This window comes from Polyodon spathula, chromosome 3 (genome assembly GCF_017654505.1).
Source record: "Polyodon spathula isolate WHYD16114869_AA chromosome 3, ASM1765450v1, whole genome shotgun sequence".
In the NCBI taxonomy this organism is placed as follows: Eukaryota; Metazoa; Chordata; class Actinopteri; order Acipenseriformes; family Polyodontidae; genus Polyodon; species Polyodon spathula.
Window position 1 is genome coordinate 58,741,007 of NC_054536.1, and position 12,463 is coordinate 58,753,469.

Below are 12,463 nucleotides of genomic sequence, written 5' to 3' on the forward strand. Positions count from 1 at the left end.
TTAATTTGTTTTAGTTAGTTTAACGTTAAGTTAAACCTGCCATTGTGATAGCCCAAAACTAATTTCACAGTACATAGCTATCTAAGCTTCTCGACCGTGTTTTGCTTTAGTTTTATTAATGCTAGTTGGTCTGTTACTTTATTATTACAGCTTATTAACATACACTTGCCTATTGTTTTGCTTTCTTATTCAGTTAATTTCATATGTTGATGCACGTGAGTTATGACAAGTAATACTTATGTATGTATTTATTTATTGATTCATATTGGGTGTATGGTGGCTAACTCCGTCTTAGAGAACACTTTGGCTATAAAAGACTTCTCTTGCTTCCTGAGGGGTGTTCGCTTAGCCGGAGAGTACTGTACCAGCAATTAAATGGGTTTTCACTCTCAAACAAAAAGGGTTTCACAAAATAATAACAGATAGATGGCAGGTACGGCATAATACTGCAAGTGCTCTTTCTTTTGACATACCTGCATACATTCTGGAGCTGAAGTGATTAAACTCATGTCAGTTACCTCTCTTCAGGAATGGATTAAGTATACTCACTTGCAGTCATGTCCCTTGTGGCAAACTCTGGCACATTCTGTGCAGCAGCAAAGTGACTCCAACAAACCACATGTTCGACACTCAAAAATATCCTGAAAGATTAAAAAAAACAAAAAGGAGAAAGTCCTTAGTTTCCATTAAACTAACATTTTTATACAAAGCCTCTATCTGACCTAACTTCTGTAATCCCTTAGTCAAAACAATTGGTTTAACAGCTCACCTGGTTGATGTGTTCTGCTCCAGTCCATGTAAAACTGCAGGTGTCATTGCAGCAAAGCACATACAGTGGAGAATCATCTGGATTGGTTCCAGGTGGGCAGATCACTTCTGTAAATACAGCATCCTCTTTCTCAATGGATGTAGTCTCACCTATAAAAAACAATGACTCTCCAAATGAATACATCTATTTAAAGAATTATGTTTTTACACTGACAAACTTCCTTTGGACTATCAAGGAAGGTACAATATGTCCAAAGATGTTCTTCACCATGCTAACATGGTCACTGACTCATCACACCAGCATTCCAAAATGATCAACTCAATCTGCTTTGAACTTTACTGGGAAAGATCATTGCAAAAGCCCAACTTGGGCCTGTGTTATTTTAAATTTCAGAAATCTAACCTAGTAAATACAACAATTCAAACTATATTCTGTAATTGACAATAACATACCTTTAGCTATTTTTTGTGCAGCTTCAAGAATTGTTATAGCAGCTGGATATGCTCTCCCACTAACGGCCAGCATAAATGGAGTCATTCCTCTTGCATCCCTGTAAATTATAAAAAGAATCCACAGTCAGTTTTTTTTTTCTTATTTATTTCTTTAAGAATACCAAAAATTAAAGGTTTATGACACGTGGACCCGCAGCATCTTTACAAACATACTTAACATTAGGATATTATCATAACCCTGGTTCCTTGAAATAGAATGTATCCATTAGCGCATGCATATTAACCTTGTAGAGACCCGAAACCTGAAGAAGATATACCACAGCTGCTCTCTGAGCTAGTAACACAGTCATGGCCTGCCCCTGCGGTCACAGATCCCGTCGTTATTTTTCCTTCAAGCCTGCTGCAATCATGGACGCAGCTACCTTGATGGTTAACGGCTACATTTCTAGTATAGGGAACCAGGGTTATGATAATAACCTAATGTTCCATTTCAAGTATGAAATGTAACAATTACCATATAGGTGAGTGTACCAAAGCCATCGCAAGGGTAATACTGCAGAATGACTGGAATGCCACAAGGCTAAGCTGAGAGGCAGCCTTGCTCGTTACCATACAGAACACCAGTAACAAGTAGCTAGGGTGAAAAAATTGAGGGAGAAACTCACCTTATGCCTGAGATGCCGCCCTTAACGCTCCAGTTCCAAAACCAGGGTTTTGAGGATTCATGACATTGAAAAGGTCGGGTGCAATGATTTTTCATTTCTTAGAATTCACTTGTATAGTACTGTTGGTAGGTCAATAGAAGTATCTGTGTAGTTCTAATGCTAAGTGTATAAAAAAAAACAACTCTGAAGTTGACACCTCTATTGAAAGTCCAGCTCATTCGAAAATGCGGCTAATTCACGCGTGATGTCACACCAGGAAAAGCTTGCCACCCCGCCCCCTGCTTTCCTGCATTACCGCTCACCAAAACACGATGCACCCAGGGGAGAGATACCATGGTAACTAGGTGTGTAATATGTGGTTGCGCCAAAACAGCAGTGCCATTGGTATCTCTCCACGAGTTTCCTAGAGCCGGTACGATGCTGGCAATGGGTGAAGTTCACGAGGAGGACCACGGACTGGGATGCTAAGCCCAACAGCAGCTGCATCTGCGGCACCCACTTTACCGAAGACAGCTTTACTAATTTAATGATGTTCAAGATGGGTGCTGTTAAAGTTAGATTAAGTAAAAATGCAGTACCATCCATTTATCCAGATGGTACCTGCAGGACAACAGCATCATCTAGTTAAAAAAAAAAAAAAAAAAAAATATCTCTGGGACTCGAGCAGTTGCCAGGAAGAGAGGTGTAGAGGATAACGATATGATCCTATCATTTCATTATAATTATCTTTTGCTGTTTGATGAACATATGTATAGTGACGCAATTATACAGCCAACAACCTTCTATGTACATTAACCCTTTGCAGTCCATTTATTCAGCGCTTGTCAGGTCCAATTTATTTTCACACGCACCGTTTATTTTACACATGCTGTTTAAATTTGTTTTTCTTCACCCAGAGTAAAACAGGTTTAAAATGCATTGCAAGGCAAAATGATATCAGTAGCCTCTGTGAAAAGAAAGCAGGCTTTCCCCTCATCAAAAAGGTCCTGCAAAATTGCAGTATAACTGCCATGGGACAGGCTGTGGGCTCGAACCCACGAGGCAGACACCATGTCTGAAACACACCCCTCTTGTACCTGTACTTGGAATGCATGGACAGTGCTCTGGCATTCTGCAGGGTGTCAATGACCTTATTAGAAAGCACCAAACAGCTCACATATAGACGTTCAGGGGCCAGACCCAGAGCAGCAGGCCCAAGCTGCAGGTCCAGTTTCCAGGGCCAATAATGGGCTACTAGGAGCACCTTGGCCCAGTCCTGCCTGTTTATCTCCTGACAGTGGGAACTGGGCAAACGGTGGGTAGGCATATAACAGTTGCCTCTGCCACTGGTGTGCCAAGGCATCTATTGCCAGCGTGTACCCACCTCCTAGTATCTCGTGTGCCAAAAGCAAATGCTTGTGGACCACGCAATGGAGACTGGGTGATTTGAGGCCGCCCTGGTGGTTGACGTAAACCACCACTGTGTTGTTTGTATGGACAAGCACATGTCTCCCTCGAACCTCCTGTAAAAAATTCTGCAGGGCCAAGTAAACTTCCTGCAGCTCTAAAACACTGATGTGGAGAACCTGTCAATGGGGGTTCCACACACCTTGCACACCCCTGCCATTCCGAGCCCCAGCCCAGGTTGGACTCGTCCGTGGTGACGATCTCTCTTCTGGTGACACTGCCCAGGTGTAGATGGGCCAGCTTTCTTCACAAGTGCCTTTAGACAGTGATGAGACACTGTCACTAGGCAGTTGGGGTTCAATGCAGGTTGAAAGACCCTGCTGTTGATCCTGGATTGCAGAGGGCACATGCGCAGGAGACCCAATGGAAGGGTCTGGAAAGTTGCTGCCATCAAGCCCAGAAGCTTCCGGAACATCACTACTGTGAATGTTCTGTTGAGCCAAGAGCTTCAAACAGGCAGCTATTCTCGTCTGATTCACTGTAAAGCACAACCATTGAAGGTGGCCATAACCAGTTCCGTGTGGGCCTCTGCCTTTGGTCTTATGCCTTTGAGTCTCAGTGGGGCCAGGATTGATTCCATTCACTTCGAGAAGGCATGGGGAGCTAGGGAGAGGCCAAATTGCAAGACACGGAACTTGTACACTGTTCCCTGAAAGGCAAACAGCAGGTACTACCTGTGCGCTTGGGCACTAGGAAGTATCTGGAGTAGAACTCTTCCCCCAACAGTCTCTGTGGAGGGCGTAAAACGTCCTGCACTTATAGCCAAAGCCAAAACGAGAAATAAATAACTCCAGCCAGAGTTATTGCAGCCTGAGCAGAAAGTCAGCCAACTTATGTTGCTGGATCCCTGGGAAGGAGCAACTTGTGTGGTGCACATGGCCGCAGTGAGACAGAACAAGCAACAGAGTGTAGTGCACAAATTATGCGTAATTAGTAAAAACTATTACGGCAATTAATTTTAATATCACATAATTTAGGTAAAAACACAATAAATGCAAAATATATAGCAGATAGAAGTAACAAGTACTTCTCTGAACAAGGTTCTCCGGTCAGGTGAGTCTTGAAAAGAAAAAATGCAATAAGATCTGTGAGCTCAGTCCATTTGTGCCCTCGGGGGCGGGCCATAACTGGCACTGGCTCAGAGAGCAGCTTTGGTATATCGTATTCAGGTTTCAGATTTCTACAAGGTAAATACCCATACGGTAATGGTTACATTTCATATTTGAAAGGGAAATGGATTTTGAAATTAGTTTGAAATTAATATGAATAGATTATTATTTTTTAAGATCACATACTTAGCAGAAAGCAATTCACGGAGATATGGACGAAGACCCATACTGTCACACATCAATTTGAGTATTAAATGGGCATTGGCTTTCCGATCCTTGGACTCCACTAATGAGGGTTCAGATGAAGGGCCTATAAAAAGAAAGCAACTTATTGTTAAATATAAATCATTTTTGCATTATTTACATTTGACGTGTTTTTGTAAAACCAATACTGAAAGCCTCACATGTCAGCTTAACAGCAGAGAGTACGGATATATCCAAAAACTGATCATCTGCCTGTTGGCCATAATCATTCAACTAGACTACAGCACGCAATGGTTATACAAGCACAACTTTTACGCATTTTTTTCTAGCTGGTGTTGACTAGATAAAGCTTGAAAGTAGTGCCACCTTGTTTTTTCTGACACATTTATAATGGAGAATTACCAACGTGTTAATAAGATTTTAACACACACTTTCTTCCACTTATCAGTACCCTTTTCAAACTCTCCTGCTTTTGTGTTTAACCTTGTATTTGTAATATATTTTCTAAACTAAATATCTTAGGTGGTGCAACACAAGACTTTCAAAAATAAATAAAACATTTCACACTTTTTACTCTGGGCAAAATAGTTATGAAGAAACTAACCACCTAAACCCAAATTAGCAAAGGAAATACAATGTTATCAAAAAATATGAATTCAAGTAAATTATACTAAGGAAGTTACACTTGAAATGTTTTCAGGGAAGTTTTAAGGTTAGTCCAATTCAGTCACACATGCAATCAAAAAAGTTGTTGGTGCAACTATCGGGGTGATGGTCCAACCTTCCCCCCACATCACATTCTCCTCTCAGGAACACAGGTTTTTGGAACACATGGAATAGCAACATGGTAGGCTTCACAGGCATAAACATTTATTTTGGCACAAAGAACACTTCACACAAATTACAATCAATTAACAGGTTGTACACAAAATGACTGACGTTCACGAAGACACGATCACGAATGAATCAATGCACAGGAAAGACATGGTATTAAATAAGTCCCAGCCCTAATAGGAGTCAATTATTCAATAAACAGTTACACCTGGAATGATTTTACAAAAATAAACTTTCACAAACATTTCTTCTCCTTCACACGTTTAACCTGCGTAAATACTGTCTTTGTTTACAGACAATTCATAAACTATTACATTCTATGTTTATTCTTATTCTCCAGTCAGTAAAAACTGAATATTAGCATTACCTCTTCTTTTGGAAGATTATCGAACACATGGCTATAACAAAACACATAATAATAATAATAATAATAATACTACTAATAATAAATACAACAGGCATTTAAATATTACAGTGAGGGTTTCACCCTCACAGAGACCATCAGTTCTGTTTTAGCAGCATCTCTGCAACCCATGCTTTCACAACCTCAAACTGATCAGAAATTTAAATTTGGTCAACTACAAATAAAAACGAGGTTTTCTAGATATTTGTTTATTTAGCAGATGCCTTTATCCAAGGAGACTTAAAGACTAGGGTGTGTGAACTATGCATCAGCTTGTGGCTTTTGCCCCATATATGCTGCAATAAGTGAAGCATGTGTTTCATTCTTAAATGAATGGCAGTAAGCCTGGCCTGGTCAGTTCTAACCTATGTCTTCAAAAGAACATTCTCAAATGTTATTCTATGTTCAAATCTACACAGATTATTTCTTAGTTTTAAGAAACGTAGTTTAAAAAAATAAATAAATAAAAAAAAAATAAGGGAAAAACTTTAGATCTATTTCACTACATGTTAGTCTGCTATGCATCTTTTACCCCTTCTGCTACCCATAGTTGGGGGCAGGTTTTTTGTTCACTTCGCTAATTGCCGGCTAGTTCAAGAAGAGAACCAGACAGGTGATTCTGGTCTCGCCTTTTTTCTATCACTCATTTGCCGTTCTGAGTTTGTTTTGAACTTTCGGTAGCTAAGAGCCTGCTTTATTGTTAGTCTGTGTTGAAATGCACGTCTGTCAAATATTCAGCTGTGTCTAGACAGTGCTTTGTTCACAGCAAAGCTAACATTGCTATCTCTCTCCTGTATCTAGATATTTTGTTTTCTTTGTTACTTTGGGATGGTTTTTGTGTTGTTTTGGACCTCTTTAATACAAGATTGCCCAGACATTTAAACAGTGCTGTGCAGCTGCAATTTACATAGAAGAATCTGCACAGCGGACTGCAAAATAAATCTGGGTGAGATCAAACCTTTTTTATGATGCAACTGCAATTGGAATACAAGTTTTTGAATGGCCTTTCTGTTTTTGAGTAGATTCTATGTTTTTCGGATTATTATTTTATGGGACTTTTTGGATTTCTTTTGTTTTCTGTGAAAGGGACTGAAGTCTTACTGGAAGATCTGCTACAGCTAAGCGTAACTTTTGATGTATAACTGAATTGTACTAGGTTGTATGTGCATGTGAGAAGAACCAGAAAGTAATGTAGGCATATGATTAGTGTTTTGTGATATATTGGAAAGTTCAATAAATATACATGCTTACATTTTATTGCCCATTGCTGGTTAAAACTAATTTACACTTTATGCATAGTGTGCTTTTGCTGTTCAAGTGTTTTGATAATGTCGGATGACAGAATTATGTTTTGTCTATTCTCATATGGTTCCTATATCCTATTCCCCTTCCAGAATTACTTCTAATAAATAATTTGTTTAAGTATGTTCCACTGGTCTGCTTTAAATCCCTTATAATGCTGTGTGGCAAAGTGCCCCGCCCCTGTGTGTATTTTGTGTTGTATGTTAATGTTGGTGAACAGTCATTGGTACACAGGATATAAATGGGTCTGTGTAACAAGTGTTTAAAATGTATATTTGTATTTAGGCAAGAGGATTGCACAGCACTTCATGTGCAAGTAAAAAGTAATAATATGAGCATGGGGAATTGCACTTTATTAATTCATGTGCAGTTGTACTGCGACTAACTGAATGATTGATTAGCAATCGAGTCTCTGTACAGCTGCATAAAAGCAGCATGTTTTCACTCACTCGGGGTTGTGTGTTCGGTGAGTGGAGAATGGGATTGGAGACGGAGGTAATAATACAAATAACGTAAAGTAAAATAGTAGTAAAATAATCTGTGTAGTTGTTTTGTTTGTCTTTTGTTTTGGCAAATGTACAGTGTCCTGTGTTTTTGTTTGTTACAACCTTTTTATTTACTGTTCTGTTAATTCATTAAATGCTGAGCGCAAATAAGCGCTCAGCTCGACCCAACTCCACCTCTCGGTCGTTTATTTCCGGGTTCCTGTTTCTGGTCTGACGTCCCCCACTCCGGCCGTCTTTGTGACATGTTGTAACTTATTACTTGTTGCATCCTAAATATTGAATGTTTTATTACGGAATCGGTATACGCTTGACCTAAGTGTTTAGTAGTAATACTAAAGAAGATTGTTACAACTTACAATGTTTAACCCGAAAGACAAAGCAAGAGGAGGTTAAGTGACTTGCTCAGGGTCACATAGTGAGTGAGCCAGGATTTGAACCAGGGTCCTTGTTAAAAGCTCTTTTCTTTAACCGCTGGAACACAAAGACTCCTAGGTAAGTTGTAACTCACCCAAGTGTTTTTACCACTGTCTCTCCCTGAGATTGTAATACAGCGTATAATTTCTACTGCTAGTAAGGATCTAAAAACTACATATTCCATACACCACTGGTGTGTGCAAAGATGTGCATTTTGAGCAGTGTTCAGTACTAATGTTTTGCAAGACAGTTGTAAGGCGTTAAGAACCAAAAATATATTGTACAAAACAAAAGGATCGACAACATTATTTTATGTACAATAGTGGAAGACGTAAAAATGATGATTCATAGGACATGTCTCCAAGTAAATGCATTCTAAATAAAGAAATAGGCAATAATAATAATAATAATAATAATAATAAATAATAATAATAATAATAATAAATCACATTTTTATACACACTTGTGCCTAAAAAAAGTTGATGTACAGCCCTGGCTTTGAGGTATGTTGGTAGATGCAACCAAGTAGGAAACTATTTAAGGACTAAAATAGAAGGACGATATGATTTTAAACAAGCGCTTTATCAATAGGCATTTATACAGTGTCAAAAAATGACACTTTTTTTAAACTCACCTGGTATGGTGGATGTGCTGGGGCCTTGGCCAGTCCCAGCTGATGCTGTAGTGAGAGATCCCACAGCAGGGGCAAGGATAAAATCAATGTCACCATCTAGTGAACAGAAAGGAATTAACAATTACTACAATAAAAATAAAAATACACATACAGCTATGGCCAAAAGTTTTGTAGCACCTAGAATTTTAGGATTGAGACAAAAAAAAATGATATTTTGACATCATGTAAATCAAAAGAAACTACAAAATTATATCTCATATCTACCAGAAGCCATAATAGTACAGTATTTCACGTTAGATTTTGAAATCTAATTTGTCAGTTTTTCGTTAAGTATGGAGAAAAACCACAAAGTGGTATAATTAAATATGCCAACGTAACATTAACTAGCTTTCCTTTGACTTCTGAAGCAAAATGAGTTAATTCTATAGAGTGATGCAAAATTTTTGGCCATAGACGAAGATGAAAGGGATTATTAAACAGATATCGCAAAGCAAAATTGGATAACCATTTGACAGGTAAGCCTATATAAGCAGATGCTTGAGACAAGTAACTAATACATGTTATGTTACTGATTTGGTTAGCAGCTTAAAGGAATGAAAGAATTCCAAGATCACATTTTAGGTCGAAGAGCAACAGTTAAGGTGCAGGTAATTTGCTGTTATTATACTTAAACTGTAATGTAGCAGTCACCTGGATCCATTGGAGGTGGGTCCGGGACCCAGCTGGGTGGGGCGATAGGAGGAGACACTGGGTCCTGGTGGTCACTGGAAGAAGGTCCAGACTCATGTCGACCCAAGCCTGCAGCTCTTAGAGATCGCCTCATCATTTCACGTAGTCTCAGACTGGGAAGAAATTAATTTTAGTTTTGTTAAATATTTTAAAAAAAAATCTGTGCCCCCAAATTAAAGCAGCATAAAACTGTTGCTGTGTGAAACAGTTAATTCAGTTTTACCAATGTCGTAGTTCCAGTCAAACCCAACATGTTTTATATATTACTTATTTTCACCATTTCTCTCAGTCCCTTTGAAAGCTAAATTCAAGATCATTGCTGGAAGGCAGCGGATTGGGTATGGTTAAGTATAACTACATTTGTAAAATCTGTATGAATAAGATAAATACTAAATGACAATATAGTAAGACTTAACTGTTGTGAAAATCACCTAAATTTAAAAAATAATATAAAATCATACCTCCTACTACTGGACGATCCAGTTCGGTTTGCAGAACTGTTGCTTGACACAACTGAGATTGCATTGGCAATAGCCTCAACTGCAGACAGCCTCTCTGCAAACGTGTTTCTTTCAGAACGCTCAGCTTCTGGAAAAAAATACATTAGCTTTGACCGGAAATTGAAATATTGAAAAAAATATTAAAAATGCATGCAACAGTTCTAATGTGATTTTTCTAATATTACTATATTTGAACAGGGTTGGTTTTATATATTCAAGCTTAAAAATACATTTCGCCAACCATGGCCCAACTTCATGTAAATCACTTGATTACAAATGTTACATTACTTAGTTGAGGTTCAGAAGAGCAGCACTTATTTAAGCATTAACTCCTGTTAGCTTACCTTCCTCCTCTTTCGTTTCCTTATTACTGGTTGGGAAGCACACAGATACACAAGCGTGGAGGATATTGCGGTTTCCATCACATCTGTGGCCAAGGAGTGCATTCAGGGATTGAGGTATCTGCTCCAGCAGAACAGCCTGCTCAACATTCATTAGATACTGCCTGCAGGCTTCATAGTCGCATCGCAAAATGTGCTGCATTAAAGTTTGTTTCTGTAAAAAGAACAAATACTTAAGCTTAATTACTGATAAGACCAAATAATGCCTTCTCTCCATTAGTAGCTCTGTTCACACTTGCATTTCTATACTGATATTGGAAAGGAACAGTATTGCAACTCTATTCACACTGGAGTTGTGTGTCCTACAGGTATAACTATCGACATGAAAACCAGACAAGACTTAAGTTTCATACTGGTACAGTTGCAATATGTTTAAGTGTGGATCTGTACGATAACAGAATACATGAGTTTGAGGCATGCACACCCTTACACCAAAGATATTCTATATTACCAACATATTCAACTCAGCCTTTACTTCCATCAAGCGTCACAGAGGAACTTGGTAGAGAGAGCTCTGGGCCTATTTTTCTATTGAGTGTCAATGGAGAGGGGTTGGACTGGGCTGATTCTCAGTGTTTAAACATTTTAAAAACTTTTGAAGTCTGTTTCACTGCTGCCCAGGGTCTACAGAAGAAATGTATTGTCCTGGTGAATGAAGACTAAATAACCGATTAAAAAAAAACAAAAAAACTTCAGCACAGTCCTTCATCTGCGCAAGTGCAGTTAGATCACATGTTTTTTTTAGTGCTGTGTAAAACATTTTGTGATTGCAGTATTGACATGACAACTTAATGGTAATAAGCATTATAGTTTGCTGTACAAATGCACTTAGGCTATTGCCATTGCTATTTTTAATATTGCCAAAATGAAATGTGAAATACATTAAAATTAGCTTGATTGATTCAGACTTAATTGAAAACTTCTCCAAGTCTATTTAAATATGGCAAAACTGTAATCAATACGGATGTTTGTTTTATTTATTGTTGTTCTATAGTTACAAGAGGTTATATGATCAAAGTGAAATTTGAATAAATGGTAAAAAAAACTAAAAACATACAACATAAAAACCAACATCAAATACCAATAAAACCAAGTTTTATAATTGCACCTGTCCACTCTGTACTCTGTGCAGCCATCTCACCTGGCATGCACCAACTACAGTAGTGTGTTCAGAAAAGTGCTTACCAGTATTGTACATATGCACTTGTGAACATGGCAAGTAACTCATCTATATCTGTTTTTGCTGACATTGGGCAAGTGATTATTTGAAAAACAACTCTTATTTTGTAAACTTAAAAAAAAAAAACACTAAAAAAACACCTACATATTTTTTAAATGACAATGCAATTAGTATTTCAGGATACAATAGCAAGATTAGTGAACAAGATCTTCCGTAGAGGACTGCCTGTAAAGCTACACTTTCCATTTAGGCAAAACTAACCACGCAAAATAGCACGACCAACTACATATAACAGATGAGGAAATGTAAAGACCACAAGTTTTAGATTCGCCAGGGTCCATGCATCTGTCTTGCTAAATATATTACAATACACTTACTTCAATAGCCATTATGATAATAGCAGCTTTCTTTTTGATTGTGGAATTTGCAGGAAGGTTGGTTAATGAATGAACTCCCATGCCAAGGCTAGAGATAGGCGGAAGATCTAACCAATCAGGATCTCTAATACCACCCATGCAGTCTTTAGCCATTGGGTAGATGGTGCCATTTCCATCCCGGAGAATGACAGGTGATTCCTAGAACAAAAGTATAAAAGGTCAACATGTTCAAAAACATTATCATAACCGTGGTTCCCTGAAATATAAATGTAACCATTACCAAATGGGTATGTACCTCTTGAACACCCAAAATAAAAACACATGAAAGCAGCTCAAAGAGCCTGTGACGCAGTCATGGCCCGCCCCCGAGGACATAAAATTACTGTGCTCACAGACCTAAAAGTAATGTTTCCTTCAAGCCTGCTGCAATATCATGGACACAGAGACCTTGAAGGTTAATGGTTACAGTGTACCAAAGCCGTTGCAAGATTGCAGACAACTGGAATGATACAAGACTAAGCTACCATTCAGAACCACA

General features: G+C 38.4%; 1 protein-coding gene across 1 annotated transcript in view; it reads right to left on the reverse strand.

The window, feature by feature from the left end:
- LOC121313249 (E3 ubiquitin-protein ligase UBR5-like) overlaps positions 1-12,463 on the reverse strand; it is a 91,047-nt gene that overhangs the window by 35,307 nt on the left and 43,277 nt on the right. Inside the window, exons 20-28 of the mRNA XM_041245587.1 lie at positions 11,926-12,123; positions 10,312-10,522; positions 9,929-10,055; positions 9,429-9,580; positions 8,739-8,834; positions 4,628-4,751; positions 1,222-1,319; positions 770-918; positions 550-641 (exon numbers count right to left, since the gene is read on the reverse strand). Of these exons, the coding sequence (XP_041101521.1) occupies positions 550-641; positions 770-918; positions 1,222-1,319; positions 4,628-4,751; positions 8,739-8,834; positions 9,429-9,580; positions 9,929-10,055; positions 10,312-10,522; positions 11,926-12,123 (1,247 nt within the window). The remainder of the gene's footprint in view (positions 1-549; positions 642-769; positions 919-1,221; positions 1,320-4,627; positions 4,752-8,738; positions 8,835-9,428; positions 9,581-9,928; positions 10,056-10,311; positions 10,523-11,925; positions 12,124-12,463) is intronic.